General features: G+C 45.3%; 1 protein-coding gene across 1 annotated transcript in view; it reads left to right on the forward strand.

Moving 5' to 3' along the window:
* The window catches only part of LOC135392964 (uncharacterized), a 326,884-nt gene that overhangs the window by 33,772 nt on the left and 266,797 nt on the right, over window positions 1–26,315 (forward strand). Inside the window, exons 6-7 of the mRNA XM_064623590.1 lie at window positions 10,114–10,176; window positions 25,907–26,058. Of these exons, the coding sequence (XP_064479660.1) occupies window positions 10,114–10,176; window positions 25,907–26,058 (215 nt within the window). The remainder of the gene's footprint in view (window positions 1–10,113; window positions 10,177–25,906; window positions 26,059–26,315) is intronic.

Genomic DNA, 26,315 nt, shown 5'->3' on the forward strand with positions numbered 1-26,315 from the left:
GGTTGTTCGTGGACTCTGACGTGGAAATCGTCACTTTTAGCTATCCCGGAGCTACAGCGGCCCGTCTGAGAGAAAACATCAATCGACTGCACCTAGCAGTAGACTGGATCGTCGTGTATATCGGTGGCAACGATATCCAGGATGGGAAGAGTGCCGCAGCTGTTTTGCGGGAAGTCTTAGTAAGTACAGATTGCAACGATTTCAATCTCTGTGCTGCTAAAACCCATGTCCTCTGACACGCCAGGGAAGATTCATTTCCATGAATTGTCTTATTTCACAGGATACCGTTGAGGTGGCGAAAGGCTACGCGGAGCATATATTCCTGTATAAGCTGATGCCTCAGACAAGGCGGCCTGAACTTTCAGGCACAATTCAGGGATATAACGCGATGCTGCGCACGATTCCAGCTGTCCAAATGTCCGTGCCGGTGACGCTACGGTGTTGAGCATTGATGTGAGTAGTCGCTTCTCGATGCTAACTCTGGAACCTCCTGGTGGTCATGGCAGGTATTTTATAATGCTCGTTAGTTTTGGGAAAACAGTGCGACAAAAAGTAACTGGGGCTACCTTTGTGGTGCTTGAATTACAAACAGGTGATGGTCTTGATGCGGTTCCTGTTTGTAATTCAAGTATCACAAAGCTAGTTTCCAGTTGCTTTTTATCGCGCAATTTTTCCGAAAATAAAATGCGTACGAAGTACTGGCACATGCCTACCAGGAATTCCGGTTTATTTGTATTGCTGTCTTTGTGAAGTGCTGTTTGCAAAAACATTCCGTATATATGTTCAAATATCTTTTCCAGCACAAAGTCTTTACCAGGAACAAGGAGGTGAAAGAGGGGATGCTTTCACGGGATGGCTATCACATTTCGAGGGGACGGGGGTTATCGTGCCTAGCAGGCATCCTCCGCACAGCCCTCGTGAAACGCTATGGACGATGGCTGAAAGCACCGGGTCCGCGTCGTGGCATCGTACTCAAGCCAATGGAGTCGTGTGAAGAATGTCGTGCTAAGGGACACCCCACGAGTGCATGCAGGCCTGTGCGCTCACCGTGGTGAACGCTCACCATTTTACTGCCATGTCATGACAACACAGAACGATGTTGCCACCATTACCTGCTGTATTATAACAACCACGTCATCTGATCCCCAATCCTATGCTCACTTCTGTCAGCAGCAGCAACGTAGCCAAAGCTTTTTGTAACCTGTTCCTCCTGCCATCGCATATTTTGTCCCATGATTAGTGTACAAATGGCCCACATCTTACATAAGACCTGCCCGATAAAATTTTGTAAACAACTATCATCATTCCAATGGCGATTTTGTAATGGCTCCATGCCGTCTGCCAGCTTCCGGCTGGGCTGTCTGCTCCTTACCCTAGGCACCCTGAGACCAGTAGTTTCCTTAGAAGTTGGTCCAGGGCACATATGCCCCCCTCCCCGTGATATTTCCTGGAGCAGAAACCCTAAACACAGCGAGGTGGTGCACAAAAATGCGTGTGAAATTTGAAATTGAAAGACTACTGCATTGCTTGCCACTATGAGTGCGAGTCACTGATACCCACTGTAGCCTGAATGAGATGGCTGGGTATTTTCCTACGGGTGCAACTCGTGCGATATGTTTTGGTTAATAACACATATTATGCTTCATAGCAAGCTTTTCAAGGGAAAAATGTATTTCTCCTCAAATTTGTATTGTGGTCCGTACAGATGTGTTTGCAGTGTTCCCCCGGACTCAAGTTTTTCTTCAGATGAAATCTGGTCAAGGTGACCAATAGCCGTTGTTAGTAACCACTGGTTCACAGATTCCTGCAAGCGGATAATCCTAGACAGCCAGCACCCGAAAGATTAAAAAGAAATCAGTAGCATGTGTTCACTATTGGTAGATTGGAGACATTTTATTGAAGAACGCAGCACGTATACATCGTCACGTTTTCTGCACTACTTATGCGTATCAGCTCATGCTTGTAGCCTCAGAATGTTCATTCGTGGATACAGTATCCAACAGAGCACATTTCATCATTGGCGATGTGGCATAAACACATAATGAAGTACCATACAGTCCGCTGCATGTAGGCGCACTTGGACATGAAGGTCTCGCACATACGGCATCAACATATAGCATCCTGGTGGACAGAGCCAGATTCATAATATGGGAATAGTAAAAACTTGGAACGTGTTACTCAGCAACGAGTTTCCTTGCTTGTCAGTTGGCAGCTAAGGCCTCAGAGTGTGTGTTTACGAAAAAAAAAAATGTCCAGCAGGGTACCATTCATCATTGGCCACATAATGCTGAACCAGGTACAATACTGGCAAGGACATGAGCTTCATAATTAGGGAGAGAGTGGGTAATTTTCAAATGACAGATAAAGACAGTAACACTTAGGAAGTTTGACCTTTGGGCGTCTGGCCATCATATCTGCAGTAGTACTGGAAACCTGAATCTGAAAAGGCAATTTTCATATGTTGAAATGACACCCAAGTAAAGGCAAGATGGCAAGTGGACGTAACGCAGAGCGACATGTTGGGATGTTGCTCGTGCTCAACAATGCGGGGAACTGGCGACAGTTGGGAGACAGCTCTGCACAATTATGATACTTATCGACCTTGTCAAAACATCAAAATGGATTCATACTCAGGATGCCGACATCTGAACAGGCTGGTGGAGCTTCAAAAGTGCTAGGAACACCATTCATGTTTATTTCCACAATTTTCATACACTCAAGCCAAGGTAGAATACCATGATGGCCTCACACATATAGCATCAATGTGCGGACGTGTTTCAACAATGCCTGGGAAGAACGACGGTTTGGGGACAGCTTTGCTATATTTTCATACACTCAAGCCAAGGTAGAATACCATGATGGCCTCACACCCCTCCACAGGGGTAAGGGACCGAGCCGAATAAGGGCACTTCACTTCCACGACAGTGTCGTCACCGACAAGCCCATCAGGTGTTGCAGCAAGGTATGCAAACTCCCGATCAAAAACAAGGCCGCATGGTGAAACAGTCACCCCTAACTCATCCTGCAGCTTAGCAATTGCAATGGGCTCAGTGTCGCGACCATATCGGAGAGCCTCAGTGTCAAAATGACCATAGAGCAAGGAACGAACAGTACTTGCACTGCTCGTTGCATCTCGCATCTTGCATACCTTGCCAAAATTAGAAGCTGTGAGTCGCTTTCGCCTCTCCTGTATCCACAAAGTTCTCCCTTCTTGACCTCGAGTATCAGCCGCGAGCTGCTCTGCATCTGGTTGGGAGAGCACAAGGGAATCCTTGTACGCCGCAGCAGCTTTAACATAGTCATCGTGGTTCATGTCTGGGGCATCCACTATGGAACCATAGTGGTTGTCGCTGGAAGCACGCTTGCAAGGCGCACCTTCAAGTGAACGCTTACAGCGAGCAGCCCCAGAACTCCGATGTCTTATGCAAGCAGCACGAACAGCTGCTTTACGCTTGAGCATAATTTTTGCATACCTCCCAGGGCTGGTGTTGTACACTGCCTTATGTACAGCACGATGGTACTGCTTAGAGTTGAAAGACACGACAGCCCCTGAAGCCCGCATTCCGAATGATCCCCTCTGTGAAAAGTTTATTCTTTTCCCGCCAGAAAACTTTACAACGAGGGAATTGAAATGTTCTGCAGCATTATTGTTAACCTCAAGGATCAAGCTGCTACCATTGTTTGCAAAACGACTCATCGCTACAAGGATTTCATTGAAAAGTCGCATTTCCTGAGCTCTGGGACGTGATTGACTTCCCCTTCTTTTGTACCACTGCAAAAGCAACCCGCACATTTTGCGTGGTCGCTGAACACATGCAGTGGCCCATTACGGATATCAGCCACCAGGTTCCGAATCTGATCTTGTTTGCTGAACTCAGCCTGCTCTTTGCGATAGTGAATATCCAAGCAACTAGCATATCCTAGCAACTCCAACTCTTAGTCGAACAGCATTATCGAGAAGTAGCTTCTTCAGCGATGGGGGAATGGGGGTTGTTCTCTTTGCCAAAGCAATATCTCGAAGACGACTTACATAGTTTCGAAGAAGGTGGTTGCGACATTCTATCTTCTGAACTACCTGATGCTGGTACGGTGCAGCTTCAAGAATTGACTTGTATGTGCTCGAATCACCGTCAGCGATCAACTGCAAGTACTTTACCCCGTGCAACTCAATGCTGCGCCTGAAGCCTTCAACGACGATATCCTTCTCCATACTGGTAGAGCTGCTGTCCCAGTTCTTGAAGCACAGATGCTTTTTTGGGCTCGACCCTACCTTGCAACTTGCGCACAGTGTACAAAATTTGTTCCGGACGCCTAGGACCAGTACTTTCTTTGTCCGGTACCCAACAATGACAGCCTGCAAAAACGAAAAAATGTCAGGATTGTATTCCACAAAACTCTACCCGCAATGACAATGTTTCCAGGAATTATACATCTGTATGCGTATCGTACAAACTCATGCCACAGGATGTATACCACTCTAGTAAGTGTGTTTACCAAAAGACAGCAGTGCCACTAATAGCACCAGAGGGGTCAACTTTTTCCTCCAAATAAATGCTCATAGTGTTCTTTCCGCAAATGGTGGGCACAGACTTCCTGTATATCCCGTCTGCTAAGCGGTGTGCAAGATCAATCCTTCTTTTTCGGGTACCTTTATTTAGTGTAGATAAAAATATTTACTTATCAAGCCAGAAAGAGCGTCGTACTTGTTCTTGTATGAACGCTTGCACCAAGCACCATCGGCAACAACCGTAATTATAGGAAAACCGTCAGCATCGACGTCCCCGGCCTCCCTAGCTAACCAAGCTTCCTCAATGCCTGCTTTTCTTATTTCTTCCCAAGCTGTTTAACAACAATATCCAGCCTTAACAACAGCCTTTAACAACAGCCTTTAACAACAGCCTTTAACAGCCTTTAACAACAATATCCTGATACTTACTGTACGTGCTACTAGCCATGCCGGGTATGTCCAGAGCACCTAGGATCTCGAGAAGGCCTGAAACCAGAACCTATAGACACGATACCGTTCACTGCTGAGGAATTGACGTCCATGCGTTGTTGAACAAGTTGATCAACTGGTGCCTCCGTTGTGACTACATCTTTCCTCAGACACATCCTGCACTTCAAACTGAAAGAGCTACACAGACCTCGCCGATGTCCCCAGGCCGCAACCAAACGGACTATGTACCGAAAAACTTTGCAAAGACGAGAAGAAGTGATCGATCTCTACTATACGCCGACCATTCACACTGCTTGTGCGCTGACTCTGTGTCTGGTGAACATTGCCAGTATCGAAAGATGGAGATCGACTGGGTGTCCCAGGCGAAAATTTTTTGAACTGGTACCAGTTGAACTGTGTTATCGAACAGGGACCAGTTCAACCGGTCCCAGATCAACTGGTACCAGTTGGGACAACTGGTCCCTGTTCGATAACACTGTTCACCCAGTCCCAGTTGCAACCGGTCCCAGTTGAGACTGGGACCGGTTAGAAACCAGTTGGGCCAACTGGTACCAGTTGATCAAACTGGTCCCTGTTCGATAACACAGTTCGCCCAGTCCCAGTTGCAACTGGACCAGTTCAACTGGGACTGGGTGAGCTGTGTGATCGAACTGGGACCAGTGCGATCAACTGGTACCAGTTGGCCCAACTGGTTTCTGGCCGGCCCCAGTCTCAACTGGTACCAGTTGGCCCAACAGGTTTCTAACCGAACGCAGTCTCGACTGGAACTGGTTGCAAACCTCATTGTTGAGCTGGGACCGATTGAAGTGGCTTCACTTAGAGCGGCCTGTTCGGACAAAGGTTGGCTTGTATGTAACCGGTGCCCCTTTGCAGGATTGCTGTTCCCAGCAACGGCAGATCCAAAGAACTGCAATGCAAAATTGTATTTTATTTGTAGTCAAACATTACACATATTCTAATGTACATGTAGCGTAACTATAACGTAATTAAATTACAGCAGTAGATGAACTACAGAGTTACATGGAATAGATAATACTTCATGGTTGATTGGTCCCTTGCTTGACTGCCTTGTGGACATCTTGAATCATTTAACAAAGTATTTGAGATGTTCTTAATAGCACACGATGGATCGATATTTTCCTTTGAGCCCCAGCAGCTTAAGGTTTCTGGAAAGTTGAAAAGGCACAAGTGAATATGCATTCAATTGCAACATGTAATTGTAGTGTGTGCCTGGACAGTCACTCAATTTGAGCAGTCGTGGCCCCAGAAAGTACGCGAATCTCTCAACATTTCTGTTGTGCAGTAGTTGGACCTTTCAACTAAGAGACTCGCCGGCTTTCGGGGGCAATGAGAACTACTCTGGCGCACTACGCTAGTTCGACAACATCCGTGGTGTGAAGGATCTAAAACACGAGAATAAACGAAAAAAAAAAACATGAATGAAAAAACTTGCTGGTAACATAAACCGGATGTTACTCGTAAAACGGCATGCACTTGCAGGTGCCACGAATGTGACGCGGAACAAAGAGAAGAGGTTCTAGTGGAAGTGGTAATATTTCTAAATGGTGCACAAGGGAGAAGCACTTAGCATATAGTACTCACGATATAAAGCGGTCTCCACAGTTGTAATCAAGCTGTAATCCTATAACACCCACCCGCACGGCCGCTGGCGCTCATTGTACTGTCGCACTGTCGTAACTTGCAGACAAATCGGTCGACAAATCATTTAGATTACAAAACCAACGCCTATGTCACACATCACGCTAAGAACATAACGGGCAAAAATCGCTGTACAAGCACGCTGCTAAGAAATCGACCGTTGCACAGTAAACGCGTCATTCAACGCGGGAGCAGGAACGCACAAAATACAAATATAAGAGTTCCGAAATAACTTTCGTTAACACTAACTTTACCAAAAATTTAAATATGATTATTTCTACTAATAAAGTTACTTTCTGATCGTTTTTATAACTTCGTCTTGCAATCTTCATATTAACCTGTCCTGGCACTGAAACCAAAACTTCCTCCCAAATATGTAAACTGGTCCAGTTCGAAGTGGCACCACCTCACTTCCAGTTGCTACCATCCAGCTTGAACTGGTACCAGTTCACTTTCCAGTTGCCACCATCCCAGCTTTAACTGGTACCTGTTCACTTTCCAGTTACCGCCAGCCCAGCTTGAACTGGTACCTGTTCACTTCCCAGTTGCAACCAGTCCAGCTTGAACTGGTACCACAAAGTGTCCAGTTGCCACCAGCCCAGCTTGAATTGGTACCAGTTTACTTTCCAGTTGCCACCAGTTTGGTACCAGTTGGTTCCAGTTGACCACTAGCTGGTGCGAACTGGGAACGAGCTGGTACCAGTTCGCTTCCCAGCTCAAATTTTCGCCTGGGGTAACAGCGGCAGTGGTTGGAACAGGACTTGCACTGGAACCGGCAAGCTCGTCACAACCTGAACTGCAGGGGACTACATTTTCTACCTCAGCTGAATTAGCAAATGACGAATTTGAAGGACTAATTTCGCTTGTGCTCGAAGCGAAACAAGCATTCCGACCGGCATCACTTACAGTTTGAGGAACAACACTACCACCAAAGGTTGAGCCTACAACGGTATCTGCGCGATGTGGAGTCGTCGAAGTGCAACGATCACTCGGAACAGCACGGCTGGAGCATCCTGCATTACCAAAATCTCTCAAATCCGCAGGTTCCGTCACATGCCTGCCTCTACCACATAAATTCGCAAAGTCCTTCTTCTCACGTTTCCGTTGTCCGTAGACGTGACTTCGAGCCATAATGGGTAAATATGATGAACACGCAGAAAACACAGAAGGACAGAGAGCAAATGAACAGGACAAGAAAGTGAAAAAAACGCGTAACTTCGCCACGAATTGGTGACTTCAGGACGAACCGAAACCACGGACGCCGATCAGCTGCTGCGCAATACGCGGATGTTTACAAGCGGACTACGTTCGGGCGCTGCGAGCGAACGGCGCCATCTTCCGGAATCAGTGGTAAACGCCTTGGATGCATGCCTGTATCTCACTTTTACTTCTTTTTCGGAAAAACAGAATGCTAAGAACACACAAAAAACGCGTCATTTGAATCCTGAAACATGTCCCCGGTTAACCTCAGAAGCGGATTGTTTTTATTTGCTTTCATTTATTTATTTGGATTTTTTGAAGCTGGGTAGCAAAAAAATTCTTTTCTTTTTCTTTGTTTAAAAAATTACAACGCTAGAGCGATATTTCAGTTCCCAGAGTTAAGAGATCTTGGCGTCACCTTTCCGATGAAAGTTTCCGCATTCCGATCTGTCTCGTAGTTCAGCCACAAAACCTATGCAAAGTTCACATAGAAAACAGAGGGGTTCCCACCTTCAGGGGTCCGTAAAAAAAAATTACAACGCTAGAGCGATATTTCAGTTCCCAGAGTTAAGAGATCTTGACGTCCCCTTTCCAATGAAAGTTTCCGCAATCCGATCTGTCTCGTAGTTCAGCCACAAAACCTATGCAAAGTTCACAAAGAAAACAGGGGGTGGTATGTCCTCTTAATGTCAGAGTGAATACCATTAAGAATAGGATAAAGGAAATAATCTTGCGATTCAATAAATAATACGAGGGTTCGTCTCTGCCGATGCCTAGCCCCACTCTACACTGACGTGATGACGTCATGCAGTGGCTCTGTTTCAGGTGTCTGTGGCATTGTGTTCACCATTTGTGGAAAAAAAAGTGTAGCCTCACAAAATGGGAGGTTTAGTTCTCACTGGTCGATGGTGTGCGTTTTCCTGGACGGATTTACAATGAGGAGTGCTTTTCGTGTTTAAGTTCAATGTGTGGGTTTAGAAATAATTTGATCCTGGAGAGTGTGTTTTCCCACTTTGTTCAAGTGTTTCTATGTGCTTGCTTTCCCTTGTTGCCTGGTAAACACGTGATTTTCCGCGCGTGATAGCGCTGGTTGAGCTATATCCTGACACGCCCAGACCTGTTCTGTCATATAATGTATGTAGTTTGGTATCTCTTTTTGACAGGAAACATTTGTGACTATGACGATAGTGCTTGATCTGAATGGAAGTAGCGCTGGCATGATTCTTAATAATTTCTCAATTAAATTAGTAACCGCAAGGAGGACAATTGCGTTGCCTTATTCAGGAGGAACAAAGCGTCATTATTCAGTTAACCGCCTGGCTCTCGGATGGAACGAACATGCCTCGCTGAGGTCCTCGTATTTACCCATTGATGGTGTTGTGTCTTTGGGATTAAAATGCTTCACTGCTACGATCAGCTTTCATGCGTGGTGGTTTATGCTTTTCGGCAACCGTTTTTCTATTTCTTATGCAATCATTATAGTTGAATAACGGAAATAATCTTGGGATAGTGCAGACCTTGGTGGGCTGTGTGGGACCATACACCGATCATGTCTTTCGAATGGGACCACATATTGTAGCCATGATGAAAAAAAAAAAAAGCACGTTAAATTAAGCAACAATGAAATGACTCTGACGTGTGATGTTGAGCAACACCCTCTCCCGACGATTGCTGGTACGATCGCGTTCCGATTGTTGGAACGGAGCGTTTTTCGAAGCTCACGGAACTCATATCAATTGTACGGCCATAAACGTCCGTGGTGTGGCATTCCTTCTCAACCTAGAATTTCCCATGGCAGAATGAAATACTTATCGAGAGAAATTTCGTTACAGGTTTTTGTCCATGATATCCTGATTGATGAGCGATGAGCGAAGTTCGAAGAAAGTCTTGTCCAAGGTGCTTGTGTTCGTCCGGAGAAAGATATCAGGTTCCCAAGCTGGGAACTTCGAACTTCGGACATCGCATTGGCAGTATAGGGACTTCATCTTGAAAAATAGAACTTCGGAAACATTAGAAGCGCCAGTGTGAAAAGCAGTGCAGTATTGTTGGGTGTAGGATCCGGTGCGACTTGCCTGCTGGAAGGTGGTTCACTGCTGGTTTGCCGGAAAGTTCAAGATGTTGAGTGCCCGAATTACTGCTGCCGCGCGCAACTACTAGCACTGTTGTTTCGCTCACGGGATTTCACTCTGCCATTTACGGATGCAAGAAAGCTATAGTACGCAGTATTATTTTCAGGAGGATGACCAATGTCCAGCGTATCTTTTTTTTTTTATTCACAAGCACCGTTACACTTTCAGATGAATGCACTTTTTGCGACTGGGGACTGCAAACTGAAGATGAAAGTGTTCGGCACCTATATGGTACAGTTTCTTGTCTTTACTCCCATTTGCTTGGCTTGGAGATCTATAAAAGAATGCAGAATAGAGCATGCAGACTGCAGAATAGCTTGAAAGTGCATTAGTCCGTATGTTTCATTTGTATTCAACTGAGTTGTGGGCGATTGCACGCGAAATGATCCAGCGGACCCCACAAAACGATCCCAAATTTTTACGAAACTTTTTCTAGCAGTCCCTAATAATGCAAAACGACACACCACGAAACATTTCTTCCCACATCTCAATGTGCCGGGTGCTACACACGAGCAAAGTTCGCAGCGCTGGCGAAAACCGTGCCTGGCCTGAACCGCAACTGCGGCTCATAGAAAGCACCTAGAACTGCGCGGTTTTCTATGCTCTACACAGCGTCCAAATCCCGGTTGTCGTGCTGTAATCGGTGCAGGTATACAAAGGCCGGAAGTTTCGCAATTTTCCTCCTACTTTGCGCTTTTTTGTGGAAAATCAAACCATTAAATTTTAATGAATGTTTCTTCCTGCCAAGGCCCCAAGGAATACTGGAAACAGGAAAAATCGGCAGACACCTAACTTTTATAGTCATTGCAGGAAAAAAAGAGGAAGTATGAGATTTTTCCAAAAATCGCTACAATCGAGCGCAAAACACGCGATGAAGAGGTCGGAAGAGACGCATGAAGCTAAGGCAGTTTTATAGAACGAGACTTCCTCTACAACATATTAAAAAATCTCGACTGTGTTTTTTCGTATACAGGACAAAATAATTTTTTTGTAGTAGAGGGTATTACGACCGCGGTGACCCACGTTGCATGTGTCCAGTGGGGTGCTATATTTGTTTCATGGGCTCCTGTTTTAATTCTTTTTATTGTCAATTTTTCTCTGGTCTGGTTGGGTTTTAATGAGCAAGCAATATGCTGTGGCACAGACTTCTGCAAGGTTAGCATAGCCTTTGCTTCTGTAGAATAACACGCGAATTGCAATCCTGGGTGGTTAAGTTTATGGCATTGTTTCCGGTGTGCACGGTGCCGGCCACGGAGATTGGGGATTAGCGGTGATGGGCAGGTCTAAGTAATACTTTTTGTCGTGTGAGCTAAAGCCCTGCGCGGATGAGCTTTTTCACATCCGGATCCTATCGAGAAAATCCGCGTCTCCCACGGCACGCAGCAATAGTTCAGTTCTACACAGTAAATTTATTTACGCCCCTATGAGTGTAAAATGAGTGTTAGATAACTCACATCCTTATGGGTGTAAATGCTACACCTCAATAATGGGTGTAACAGGGGTGTCACATGTTACACCCAAAAGACGGGTGTTTATTGGGTGTATTGAACCCAAAAACGAAAAAATGATTGCTCCCGAAATTCACGGAACACTAGTTCCACTGCAGCTTGCATTTGCAAGTGTGAACATCTTAACTATCTAGACTCTTAGAGCTTTTTTATTCCCGTATTAGCGCCGCGAAGCAACTGTGGCCACGAGTGGCGTACAGGCGTGGACAGCAGGAAGGAGTGGGGAACAGGGGGGTTAGTGTGCGTCCTGGGCCGACTTGCGGGGGAACTGACATTCGTTGGGTAAGTTTTCGGAAAACCCGGACGGTGACAGGATTCGAACCCGTGCCACCGGCGTGGAAAGCGATGATCTTAACCCCTATGCCACGGGAACTGGTCTCTTAGAGTTTAGCTAGCTGTGCACTCCAAGAGCTTAGAAAGGCTTTGCTAGCTAAGCCAAGTGCTTCCGCTTTAACCAAGTCGACACTTCAACAGTAGCCTGCCTTCGACATTTGCAAGCCCAGTTGAAGGCTGCTGCTGTCGAACTTCCCTTGTTTGTTCCTAACTGTTCATAATCTTTGTTTCCTTCTACTTTTTCTTTTCTTATATTAATTTCACAATCACTCACAATAGTTAGCCCTTTACTTACATACACATATGTATTTTAGTTTCAATGTCACCCGCGCCACACTGTAAGAAAATATTCCGTTTCGAAACGGGACCGAATGCTGCTATCCGTTGATGCCAGCCAAGTCCTCGTAGTCTTCCGTTACGGCTCTGATGGTAGACGGCGAATGTACAGGAATGCACCCGTAACTGAGAAAAACGGTGTTGAGTCTGTTGCGAACTGCCAACAGCTACCACTCAGTAAATAGTACATCATCACGGCTGAAGTGCCGTTTGGGCAAGGTACTGCTATATATCAGTAAGTATAGGAAACTGTACTCGTGATGTGCCTCTTCACTACGGCAGCAATTCACTAATTATAATGACGGGGCCCTGTGCAGTAATTAAACGATGATTCCGCTTTAAAACAGGGATAAATGCTGTCGACCATGATGCTAGCTGGTTTCCTGTTGTTTTCCTTTACAGTCCTTATGATCAATGCGAGATGTCCAGAGATTTTGTTTCATTGTTAATTGTTCAATTCTCATGTTTTGTGTGTCCAGAGAGGATAGCTTTTCAATAATAACCCTTTATTTTGGAAATTACTGAAAAGACTACAAATAACTTGTGCATGACTTTGGTGGCGGAACATTTGACCGCTATGTATCACATGAGCTGAAAAGAAAAGAAAGTATTACTGAGCCTCCTTAGTCATAATACTTCCACAACAAATTAAATTATTTGATGAATAAAGAAATGTAATATGCTCGTAGGAAGCATTTACTATTTACATGTTCCCACTTCTTGCTATATTCATCTGCGGCCCTCATTGCCTCACGCATTTATGTATGTAGCCCTCTTGATTTTTTTATGCCTGCTGGCTCCCTTCGTTCTCAATGATACCAACCGGGTGCCTAAGATCACAACCAGTTTATAAAATTTCCTTATGAGTATTCAAAATAATTGCATGAAATATTCTTAGTTTCACATGGCGTAATGATCAGGACAATCACTCCATTTATCTACCAACTATTCCAAATAAGTTTAGGAAGAACACTACACGTCCACCACTGCAAGTGGCACAACAAATTTCTGAGCACATAGATAGAATTTTTTTTCATCCGTGCTTATGAGCATAGTTCAGCATGGCAGAGACACCACCATATGTGAAGCATATGAATGTCTCTGAAAGGTTAGCAGTTGATATGGCCTCTGCTATACGTATGTGTTACATCGCCTGCTGTATTTACTGCAGTAGGTATCGTACCAGCCGAGTAAATATGTAGTATAATATAAGGAGGGCTCTTGCAAGACAGGCCCGCAGATAATCTAAGCTACAGCACCATCTAAACTTCCAAACCAGTTTTTTGTTACTCTACTACATCACGTGAGTTTCAAAATGCTATATTTTACCAGTATGTGATATGCTCTGTCACAACATTTTTTTGATATCTGCTGTACTCTATCCAGGTAAGCCATGCAAACAGCAAATATACCTGTGAATAAATATCAGGAGTGCCTCCCACCTTCAATGGATATGCAGGGCCATGACGCTGCCATGTGTGCCACTTCCTGTCGTTGAGAGGGAAGCAGAACTTTGTCTGCTTCCAATGCATCAAGTACTGTCTTGCTGAGGCTCTCCCAAGGGTAATAAATTCGTGAGAGCAGAGGCATTTGTGGGATTGGTGAAGGTGGACTCACACATGTTGACTGATCTAAACAGGAAAGCAAAACAAAAAATGGCACTTAAAGCCCCAAGCAAGAGGGCAAAGTGGCATCTGGAGATGTATGCACTATACCTTGTTTTCATAGTCAATTTTTAACAATGAAAATGTCATCGAGGCATTTCTCAGCACCAGCAACCATAGAGCGAAGTGATAACTCATCCATTAAATACACCTAGAAAGAAATAACTCGTGTTACAAAGATTTTTAGAACAACAATGCAATTGAAGCTCATGCGAGCGTTATAAACGTTATAACAAAAGTGGCATACCTGTATGTTGCCCTCTTGACAAATTCCATGACCCACAGCAAGTCTGATTAGCTCCTCAAGACATGTTACTGGCACAAAGTTTTTCCTTTAGTGATCTCTACTCCTGATCATCAGAAACGTCTAGTAAACAAGAAAGAAAGAGAAAAAGAAGCAGCATTGAGCAAGCTCTGAAAACCACACACATATAGCAACAACTGTAGCATGCACAGGGAAAGATATGTACCTCTCATATGGAACTTTCTGTGTCAGAAAACGAAGTTATTAAGCAAAACCAGAACTAGCGTATATATTTTGCAAAAATTTGGTTAAACAGACTATATATACCTCCATAATCATGGCTGAGCAGCGATATCCTGAGGGAGACAACAACAGAGTTTATTACTTCATAAGCTGAATATGGATGACTGTCCATTAACTCTGAGGGTCGCACACAATAATATACACTTGTCTCTGAGATTCAAGATGGTATAGCCTGAGGTCTGGTAGAAAGCTTGATGGTGTTATGCGAAAAAGAAAAATTGGCATCACCTCAGGGCCAGTTTCCACAAAGATGTGTACCGGTTTCCCATAGCGCAGGTTGTACTCGTCTCTGGAACCACAAGATAGTGTCCTGTTGTATGTTGAGTCCCAAGAATGGTGATTGTCGAAGCACACAAGAAGGGACTGTCAACTCACAGTGCACCATGCATCTGTGATGACGTGATGTTTTCAGCGTGCAATTCTTCACTGTCCACACGGTTGACTGCAAGAAGCCACAGAACAAAACTTTCAAGACAATACTTTTTGTGTTGAATGTGTTGGCGTTTCGTCAGGATGACTCATGGAGGAATTGGTTCTATAGTTCTTGGAAGCAGCATTACGTCCGTCTATGGTACAAGGAACACCACTTGCAAAATCTTCATGTGATAGCAGATGGTCGAAAAGAGCTCGACGAGAATAAAATTTCTGCAGCAACAAAGTGCACCCGTATATCACCTACCAAGAGAGTGCAAAAAAGGGATCCATTTATAAGCAGCCTTCAGCTGTGCGAGCATGAAACCGTTACTGGTGAAAATTTTGACGCCGCTAAGACTAGTGAAAGGTACATTTGTTTGGAAAGACTGTGAAATGTGACCTCTTTGATAAATTGCAAACTGTAGAGGATCGGAATTTTGCAAACAGGAGGCCTTCCTCTAGTGCAAATGCAACAGATTTCAATGGAAAGTATAACAGGCCATATCGGAATGATATCCACTTTGGAGATTGGGACACTTTCAGGTGAACATTCCACAACAGAGGAATTCCGTTTACTCCAGCTCCAAGGGGGGGAAATAGAGTCACAACATTTATCAATTTTTTGTGCGAGATCACAGCAAAACAGCAATTATTTCAGTATCCTCCCCCTGCACGACTGAACGTTAGGCAACTCTTTACGTTTCTACTCATGATCTACACACAGTGACACACACAGACACTGATTTCCTGCTGTTGCACACCGTTGATGAGACGCGTATGCAACGACACAATTTTTGCAACCATGCTTACAAGTGGTGCTCGTATTTGACTTGGTATAGTGGTGGAACAACGAAACAGGTTTTGAACTCACCTTTGCTTTGCGGGGGTACAGTCGGCCAAAGACCAAACACTAGATGCACTTCCAAACACGTAAAACTTCACGGAGCATCTCATGCGTCTACGAGGAAGGAATTTCGCGGGCTTCCAGTTAGCGGCTCCGGTGACAATGCTGTATTGCTCCGCGATGCGCACTCGCTGACGGCGAGACGCCGGCGTCCTTGAGCCTGCCACATTCATCCGAGCAAAAAGTTAGGCCCGAATATTGCGATATCACTGTTGGATCGTTTAAAAACGGTAAATATGTGATTCGCTGAAGACATGTATCGTCTTCCATATTTCTGCTAGTATAATCGTGACGTAGTCTGAACAAAATATTTCATTTTCAGTGATATTGCTTTACTCATTCATGGAAAAGACGACGGGATAGCAACGGTTCATGTGCCGCTCCGGAATTGGAGCAGCAATGAAAAACAGAAGCTCTGGTTCCGTGGGCAGCGTTCCGTAAATTTACGGTCTTTTTTAACAGTGCAGTAAACCTTCCAGCCAGGGGGTCAAGCCCCTGTCACCAATTTTCAAGTTTAGTCCTGCTGAAGGCAGCGCTGACTGCCAAAACGGTGACCCCTATTTTTGACTACAGATGTCCTACAGTTGGCAATAAGACTGTATATCTGTTTCTAGTAATTCCCATAATTCCCATTTAATTTTGTTAATGCAATAAAAGTAGCAATTGTTGTTAATCCTTATACGGCTTCCCAAGTCTCTCCGTTACTTATGGTCTACATCTTCTCGCATCCATCTGTATGTACCAAGTTATCCATACACACACATAAGAAGTTATAGTATATATATATTGCAAAGATTATCACAATGAAAAAGAAAACTACAGGTGCTTTGAGCATTGTGCGGCATACACCCCTGTTGCACTGACATGAGCATTCCAAAATTTAGCATGGTGTGTAACATAAGTGTGATCGGGGTGTATTGGTACATTACACCCCTTTTACACCAACACGGGTGCTTAGTTGAGTGTAGTATAAGTGTAATTCGGGCGTGTCCTCATAGTACACCATTTTCACACCGGGAAGGGCGTAAAAAAACTTACTGTGTATGCTCGATATATCAGGCGAATCTTCCAGGAAATAAACGTTATTTCCCGTCAGCACAAAACAGCAAAAAAAGAAAAAGGGCCAACAATAAAAGCTGTCACCAATCTGAAGTGAAACCAAACCAAACAGTGAAAACCCCGGAGCGGCATAGCTTTTGTAGCGAGGACAGGTCCTGAGCGTCCATGATGCTACCAAAGGATACACGACAGCAAGTACAGATTTAGATTCCACGAAAGATTATATGGCAACAAGCACAGCACGGGATAAGTAGAGTTTATTGCAAGTGAAACGCAAGATCGGTGCCGAACGCGCACCTCGACTCGAGACGCCAGAGCCAGAGATCTCTCTCAGATGCGCGAGCAGCTTTCGTACACCTTGTACTCTATCTTCTGTACATAGTGTAAAGCAAACTGATGGTGCAATCTCGCGGTTTATCCGTGTCTGACCCGCTCCTGATCCGGCGCCATCTACGTCCGATCCGCAGATCACAACAAGCGTCCATATTTCATCCGAACCCAGAAGTTTCTTGCAGATGTCCGCGGGTATACGCTTCCATGCGCGAGTGGTGCAAGGCTTTATATAGCTGTGAGCCTAGCTGGAACCTAGGACAGCATGGACGATGAACCGCCACCACGAGATCCTGTTGTTTCCAGTACTGCCATATAAATTACTTTTTTGCACGTTCGTCTTTTCCTCTAGCGTTATAATTTGTTTGACTTTTTGTGGTTAATATTTTTGCTGAATTGTTCAGCACTTAAATGTGACAGTTAAAGGAAACTTTCATCAACTGAACCTGCATCTACGCGTCTATAATATTCATACTGGTGAATTGAAACTCCACAGCGCTCAACTGGAGCAATGTTCCTTTGGTCCGGGTAGTTGTCATATTGAAAACCAACCAAAAAAAAAAGAGAAACGGAAATACGAGGAATGAAAACGGGAGCCCAAGAAACAAATATAGCACCCCATCGTATACATGCAACGTGGGTCAGTGTGGCACAAAAAATTATTTTCTCCCCTATACAAAAAAAAACACCCTCGAGATTTTTTGTATTATGTTGAGATTATGCTGTAGATGAAGGCTCGTTCTATAAAACTGCGTTAGTTTCAGGCGTTTCAGGTCTCTTCATTGCGTCTTTTACGCTCGATTGTAGCAAATTTTGGAAAAATCGCATACTTCCTCTTTTTTTAATGCAAAGACTAGAATAATTACGTGTCTTGCGATTTTTCCTGTTGAAGTATTCCACGAGGCTTTGTCAGGGAAAAATATTCATTAAAATTTAATGGTTTGATATTCCACCAAAAAACCGCGAAGTAGAAGGAAAATTGCAAAATTTCCGGCCTTTGTATACCAGCACCGATTACAGCACCACAACTGGGATTTGAACGCTGTGTAAAGCATGGTTTCCTTTATACGCAAAAGAAAACAGCGCAGTTCTAGGTGTTTTCTATGAGCCGCAGCTGCCGTTCAGGCAAGGCACGTTTTTCGCCAGCGCTGCGAACTTTGCTCGTGTGTAGCACCCGCCACATTGAGATTTGGGAAGAAATGTTTCGTGGTGTGTCGTTTTTGCACTATTAAGGACTGCTAAAAAAAATTCGCAAAAATTCGCGATGGTTTTGTGAGGGCCGAGCAGTGGCGTGAGGGCAGTGGCGTTACTAGGGGGCCGGGGGGGGGGGGGGAGGGCTGCCCGGGGAGCAACGCTTTGGGGGTGCAATTTCCGCGTGGAGGACACATCGTTACTGTGTGCTGACGCAATATCAAGAATGGACAGGGCGACAAGAAGCGCACAACGGTCAAAAGCGGGCATGAAGAGAGGCGGAAGAACCAGGCAGAGGAAGGTTTGGAGCACCCAAGAAAAACTAACGTGCTGCGGTCGCCACCTCGCGCAGAGCGTCTAAATATCCGACTGTTCGGGGGTGAATCGTTTGTGTGCAGTTCCATATTGAGTACGCCATTGAAGGCGTTCGAATATCCTAGGCACTTCAAATTGTCGTTATCCCATAATACGCCTTAAATGCACGTAAATGCATCACTTCGGCCCGTGATCTGCCACGAGCACTGGCGCGAGCCAACCTAAGCGCCTTTGGAGCGTGTGAACTTTAAATATAACGATAACGATCATTGTTCGAAGTCGGGGCCAAGGACGCATGTATATCTTCCGTAGACAATGCCAGACACAGCAGATGCGATCCCTGACCCTCATGTCATGGCAGATACGCTACTGTCTTCAGAACATGGCAGAGGAAGCGAGATCGACGCTGAGACTGGTACACAATCTGCAACATCACTTACTCTTGCTACCGGTGCTGTTGCCACCACAAGTAGCATCCGGGACTTGAATCCCGCCAACATACGTATCGACTAGCGCCAGTCCCTTCAACTAACGACGCTTGTAAGACGGATCGAAATAGCCGATTTATCGGGAGTACGATAGAGAGGTGGGGATAAACATTGATGTGTCGATGGTGAAAACACGGTAGAGGTTCGTGATTCACACTTCCGCAGGCGCTTATATGGCCCTGCCACAGCTTAATACATGGAACGCATGTGCATATGAATACGTTCGTCGCGGGCTTCCGACAGAATTTACTCTTTCTACTGCACGGACAGGAAATATATTCCCCATTTCCTTTTTAGAAGGTACTCACCCATGTTGGAGCATGTAGAAGTGCACAAGCCGTACACGTAGTGGGACTAAGCAGCGCAAGGCACGGTGCACAAAACTGAAGGCAATTCAAGGACAAGCTGGAGCGATTTCCAGCACGTGGGTAGCAGAAAAAATTTGGAACCCGAGAAAAGGACAGAGGAGGGACGACACGACACGTTCGTCCCTCCTCTGTCCTTTTCTCGGGTTCCAAATTTTTTCACCATGTACCAGCTGGCCTGCACCCTTGCCCTTTTGCCACGTGGGTAGCAGATTAAACACATCGCACGCAGAGGGGACATAGAAAGAATAAGCTGGAGCTCCTCGACCTACAAGTGGTTCTTGTGACGGAAACATGCAATATGTAGCAGCAGGGCGCGAACTGCAGATAACTGGGGAGACTGTTGAGATTGACTGCATTGAGATCAGTGACAGTACCGGTGGGTATGCAGAGGAATGAGATTCGGAAACCTTACGTGACGTCTCTTTCTGGCACATACTGCTCACGGATAGTTGCCGTATTGAAATCACGAAAAAGGGGACTGCTTCATTCCAAACAAAGACCCTCAGTGCAACATCAAGGCCAGACCTAAAAACAAGGGAAGAGCTTCCTTGGCTCTCCACTGACTTGTTTTACAAAGTAATGCCGAATTGGCACAGAATTTTGCGATGCTAGATGGTTTGCCCCGCTGTATGTGAGCGACTCTACTGTTTCTGTTGAAAGGTCAACCCGTGGTTGAAAGTCAACCCGAATGTGGAAGAATGTGACAGATCCTAGGAGCCTGGAACAGTGGAGAACCCTAGAAACAAGGCTGATGCTGCACAAAACCATCGGTGCGCGTGCATAAAATCTATGGAAATTGAGAAAATGAATTGAACCTTGCACGGTTTGCTGGACATAACACAATTTATTTCAAATCAGCATTCCGTGGACACAGCGAAGATGAACTGTGGCCAAACAAAGGAATCTTCCTAGAGATACTTTCGAGATGCGACCCAGTGCTCAAGGAGCACGTAATGAGCCTGAACCAGAGCACAGGAGGAGTGAAGGTCTCAGTCGCCTATCTGTCCCCTGGAACCCAGAACGAGTTCATTGGCGCCCTCGTGATGCATATGACAGAAAAGCTCGTGACGTACATTAAGTCGGTGCAGAATTACGGGATCCCGTCTTACTTACGTCTGACTTAAATGTCAGCTGTGCCAGCAACCATATGTTTGATAGCACCCCTGACATACCTCATTGTGACCGGATGTCAGAAGTGATCAGATATGTGACAGCACGGAACTGCAAAGTTGAGGCAGAAGTATTTTTTGGATTTTTTACTCTGGAAAGGGGAAAATGCTTATACCGCTTTGAAAAATTTGCAGTGTCTGTAATGTGACGGACTAGACATAATGCTGTGCCATCCACAAGGGTATGATAATGCTGTAAATATGGCAGGTATCCACGGCAGCGTGCAGACCATTATTAAGACCAACAACAACATCACAAATAAATAGATAGATGACCCGAGAACGGTCGGTACCTCGAAGAGGCGAAACATTGGGGACCATTGGTCTTCCGGAAATTCATCATCGAGTGGGTGAATTCCCTCCCGTTCATTAGGCTCACAGTTATTCCTCACGATCTGTGTGCGTGCGACCCCATGTGAGAGGAGCTTCTCTAAGTTCAAACTCCAGGCTTTCAGACCTTGCAATATTGCCTGTTCACAGTGAACAGGCAAAGAGCACTGAACATTCAACAGCTTTGTAGCCCTCAAGGCTAGGAAAGTATTTTTATATTTGCTTCTATTTTTATTTACTACAGTTGCCCAGTGGAAAACAATAGTAACATGAAACACGGTGCTCTGTAATGCGTTTCCACATGACAAGTGGAATCTTGCATCCTCTGTGGCTCCGCATTTTTGTATCTTATTTGTTTTCACCTGTAACACCAAGCGCAATTCATACATCCTTCATAGGGCGTCTTGGTGTCCGTTCTGAAAGCGTTTGAACTTAGTAACCTATCGTTATCACTGTTTCATTAACCAAAGTGCTATTTTTGTTATTCCTACCTAAGTCATTTTATCTCAAATAATCATTGCCCGGCTTTCCCTCTCCCTAGTAACCCCATAGATACCAGTTCTCACGTACTTGGACAGTGCTGTATGCGTTGCTGATTTTTACATCATTGTCGCGGTATCATGCCAGGTATCCCAGCCATTTTGAAACGTCTTTGACGTTCACTGCTTCATTTGTTCTCCTCCGTTCAGTAAGGCTATGCATTTTCCTTCCTGTGCTTTTTTTGTGTGTGTGTGTCTGCTTCTGTCTCTTTACGACTAAAGATATATACTGCGCCATCTGCTCTCAAATGAGCTTAGCATAGCAGGGGACAGAATGTCAGCGTTCCATTTGCGGTAGCCCAGTGGAGTCACGAAGAGTTGAAGTGCGGAACGACGATTTCATCTCAGCAGCGCGATACGCGTCCGTCTCCGAGACCAGGAAGATGGCTTTTCGGCGCTGCCGGCCTCAGCGCGGTCTCGCTCGCTTTCCGCATGCCTCGGCATACCTCTCGTCAGGATGCTGTATTAGCTTATCGAATGCGCCTCGATGTGTATTTTACAGCGCAGTGGCGTTATGGCTTGAGACAAGTTGACTCCACCGATTGCTGTCACTGCGCGGCTGTACAACATCTAGAGCACATTCTTCTCCATTTCCCACACTACCAACCTTCCCGAACCGTACTCTCCTGATCCCTTAAAGGGAAGCTCCGCACCAAAAACGTGTTGAGGTAACAGTGCGACAACAATCTGTGCCGTATGATATTTCAGTGAATGCAATTTCTCATCCCACAAGAGGCGCAGATAATTAGAAAACGAATATTTCGTTTTCAGGATTAAGCGCTCTTCCACGGAAAACGAGTCCACCAACACTGGGCTCCACCTTACTGATATTCCCCGAGTACGGCTTTCTGTAGCTTTTGCTTTTACCCCTGGCGAGTATTTTACAACAAAATCCAGGCCGGAGATGACTGGTCATCCATGTGGCACGAAGAAGTTAGAAAGCGCGTGCCCCAAACACAGCCGGTGGCCCCCTCGAGACTACCGGGGAAGTCACGCACTGTACAGGAGGTAGGAGAGAGAACCTTCAGTAGTTTCGGTTTTATTTTTAGCTTCCCAGCCCTTTTGGCAACTAATGGGTCCCCGACTGCCGAACCATATTTCTCATTTCCGAAGAACGTACAGGACTTAAGTCATTATAATAGTTTCACATTGTCCCGCAGTCTCTCTTTAACTCTTTCAAAAAATTTGCTTGGTCCCTGGCCACATCCAGCCCGCCAATGCTCTGCCCTCGAAGCTGTCTTGACCTTTCTGGATATCATATGACTTCGATCCTTATTCTGAAGGGGCTCAATATTTCATTCCCCGCATCACCACCAGCAGTGGCGTAGGGTATTGCCCCGGGCAATGAAACTCCCCATTCATCAGTTGTTGTTGTTGCTTCTTTGCTCTCGATTATCATCTGGGTTTTATGTATGGTAAAAGGGAGGCAAGGTATGAGGCTAAGGTATTGCGCGGAGAGTAAGGGAAGGTGAGCGGAGCGGGCATGACGTCGCGGCACCAAGTGCCTTTGACCCTACTGTCGCCTTTGTATCCGGGAGTGCACTTCTCGTCCTTGCCGATTTTAGTGCCTCGCCTCCATTGACTGGACAGCAGCCGTGCTTTTGACCCGGTACTGAGGCGAACGGGTTCCGTGACTCAATCTTGCTCAACTAGTTAACGCACCCACAAGAATCAACTCTGGAATATCTAACATACGAGATTTGGTTCTGGTATCGGATGCTTCTATACTTTCGAAGGTCTCAGAAAGCAGAAGTTCGTCTCGGTCAACTTTCGCACAGTAGATTCATCAAACTTTGCAATCCTGCTAATTTCGACGGTATCAACACGGGACCTGAATTATTCCACCCTTCGTTCTCGGATAGCTTCAACTCTCGGTCCGCGGAAGAAAACGGGTTGCTCTTCAAAGAGAAGCGCCCATATTTGATTGATCAATTCATTCCAAATACCAAAATCAGTTCAACCTGTATCGCTTACTGATGATCTTGATCAGGGTATAAGCAGCGAAGTTATGTTTCTTGATTTTAAGAAGGCTTTTGATGATGTTCCTCACCACTGACCGATCGCCAAAATAATTCAAGTAAATCTTCCAGATAAGCTGTGGCTGTGGCTGTCAAGCTATTGACTATCTCGGAAGCAGTTCACACAAGTTAGAAATTATTCATCCTATCTCCCTCCTGTCAGTTCTTGGATTTCCCAAGGCTCCGTCCTGGGACCTTTACTATTTCTAATATACCCATTAATGACCTCAGTTTTTCAGTTCGCTTGTTTGGCGACGATTGCGTATTCTATAGGCGTATCTTCTCTCCAGCTGACGAAGCACTCCTTAAGGTTGACCTTCATGCACTTGAGTCAGCGTGTTCCACATGGCTCCTGTCGCTTAGCATATCGAAATGGGATCACCTTCACGTCGGCAGACATCGAAGTGTGTATTCTTACACATGGTACACCAATTACTAACACTTCATGTTAAAGTATCTTGGGCTGCATACCTGCTTTAACCTTCACTGACACGCTCACGTAAATGGATCATGAATCATTTAAACGGCACTTCAGGTGCCATGTTCGTCGCGCACCTCCCCAGTGAGACGTTTGTCAAACACCACGTGCATTTGACCAAAACTGGAATTCGCTTTCTGCATACCAGTCCTCACCAGAGTTTTTATTGTCTGACGCCGTAGAATCCATTCGAAACCATGCCAGTCTCTTTATTGCGTCTGATTGCCTCTACTTGCGTCACATCACTGAAATCCACTTTTGACCTTTACATTCAGAACACCGCCGAGCGATCCAAACCAACACCACCTAGATAACAGAAGGCCTGTTCATGCACGGTGTGACGTCACCCTAGTTGTCCCTCCGCTGCTTCCCTCTAATACTTGGACGGTCGCCAGAGCGTGCCGAAGCAAGCGACGTCGCGCTCTTGTTGTTGAAAGCGATGTCTTAACGAACGTCCTGGAATTTAGCATCAACTCAGGAATAAGGCCAACTGATGAATGAAGCACTTCTAAGTATTTATTTATCCTAACGTTGACAATACTACTTTACTCCTTCGAACATTTAAGTGGTTACATAAAACCTTCAGTGCGAGGATGGGTTGCGTTAAATAATGGAGAAACATCACACACTTGTCGGTCACACTCATTGCCCAAAATTGGTGTTGCAGATGACTCCTAACTTGCATTTTAGGTCGTCATAGAAGACACTGAATTCTTCATCACTTCTCTTCTGGTTCCTAGTGAATTTTCTACGGCTTTATGAAGGGTCGTGTCTTTCATTCTGGCACGTTTGGAATTCGTTGAGTCACGACGAACACGCATAGATGACAGCTTGAGCAGCGGGCAGTTTGGCACAGCACCTGGCATCAATCGTAGTCGATCGCTTTCGATTTCAGTCGTCTTCCCAGTGGCCTCATAGCTGTGCGTGAGTTTCGCGACAATTCCGATTGCTGAAAAGGCAGTTCGCAGACCTGCGAGAGAATGAGGACGACCGTACTACAATTAACATGCAAGCAAGATCCCACAGCGCATTTCAGCGACGGTAGGCTTCAAGTTTACGTACATACCGTGGAACGAATGCTCGGTTTAGAATCTGCGCGTGGAATTGCCTTCAGCTATGACAACTTGAAAGCTTCATCCTTTGGGAACGAGAACACATGCACTATTGGGCCCTCGTCGTTGTTGTGTCGAGAGCGAGGAACGCAGCACCGGCCCATGTGGAAGTGACTCACCAACATCGTTTCAGTTCACGGACACTGCCTATCTCCACATAGAACGTTCCAAAAGCATACGTACCTATCACTCGAGAAACCTGGCAATGCGGTACCGGACGCACATACAAAAATTTCACGAAACAGACACTAGAAGCATGGGGAGATGACCTGCATGTTGGACAACGCTCGCATCACTATGCATCGGGCCATCGGACTCGGGATCAGGCTCGGGCAACTAGCGTTACGTCACACGCTGGGAGAGGGAAGCACGAAGAGGCCTTGTGTTATCTAGGCGATGTTGTGCAAACCCGAGCTTTGTTTCACAATCTTTGCCATTGTCCTCTCCCGCTCATGTCATGCATCAGTCCAGCGCATTTCACTCGTAGAAGTGTGGCGCACTCCTATAAGTTCCCGTCATTTTTTATCTCACTCACTCATTCTTTCACTCTTTACCTCCCGAATGGAATTTCCTTTCAGAATATATTGTATCAATCCGAGATCATTCGTCTGTCAAATATCCAGCACACACAATGCACACAATATTGTCCATGTATACTCGTTTTTTTGTGTGTTAAGTGTATGTAAACCTGGTGTTCAGTCTTATATACTATGCTGCCATGCTGCTTACTGTATCCTGATTTCTTACTCAATTTATTGTAATTGTATTTCTCTGCGAATGCTTTATGGGTCTTGAGTGTGACAATAAATAAATGACCATTTATGATACCTTTGAGAACGATAAAATCTGTATCCTCAGATGACGGCGGAACAGCACAAGGATCACTTTAAGGTGCGGACTGACTATCCAGGCTTCGATCTAACAGACTACAGTTCGAGGGATACAATCGAGGGTGCGCTTGACGAATACCATGGCAGCAACGAGGCTGACATGGTGTTCGTGCTCACAAGGTAGGTGTACTTCCCCGTCACTTCAGGTAGTATTGTAATATCGTTCTGACACTGGAAGAAAGATGAAAAACAAACGACCTGGAGTCATAGATGCATAACCAAAAATTCAAGATGCAGAACGAAAAACGGAAGTACCATAATATGCGTCGAGAAACTTATCCAGGGTGTTCCAGAAAACGTGTCATTGAATTATAATTTAAAAAAAAAATACACCACCTAGAACCATGCGGTCAACGGCATTTGTTCTGACTAGGTCT

Source organism: Ornithodoros turicata, chromosome 4, assembly GCF_037126465.1.
Source record: "Ornithodoros turicata isolate Travis chromosome 4, ASM3712646v1, whole genome shotgun sequence".
Classification (NCBI taxonomy): domain Eukaryota; kingdom Metazoa; phylum Arthropoda; class Arachnida; order Ixodida; family Argasidae; genus Ornithodoros; species Ornithodoros turicata.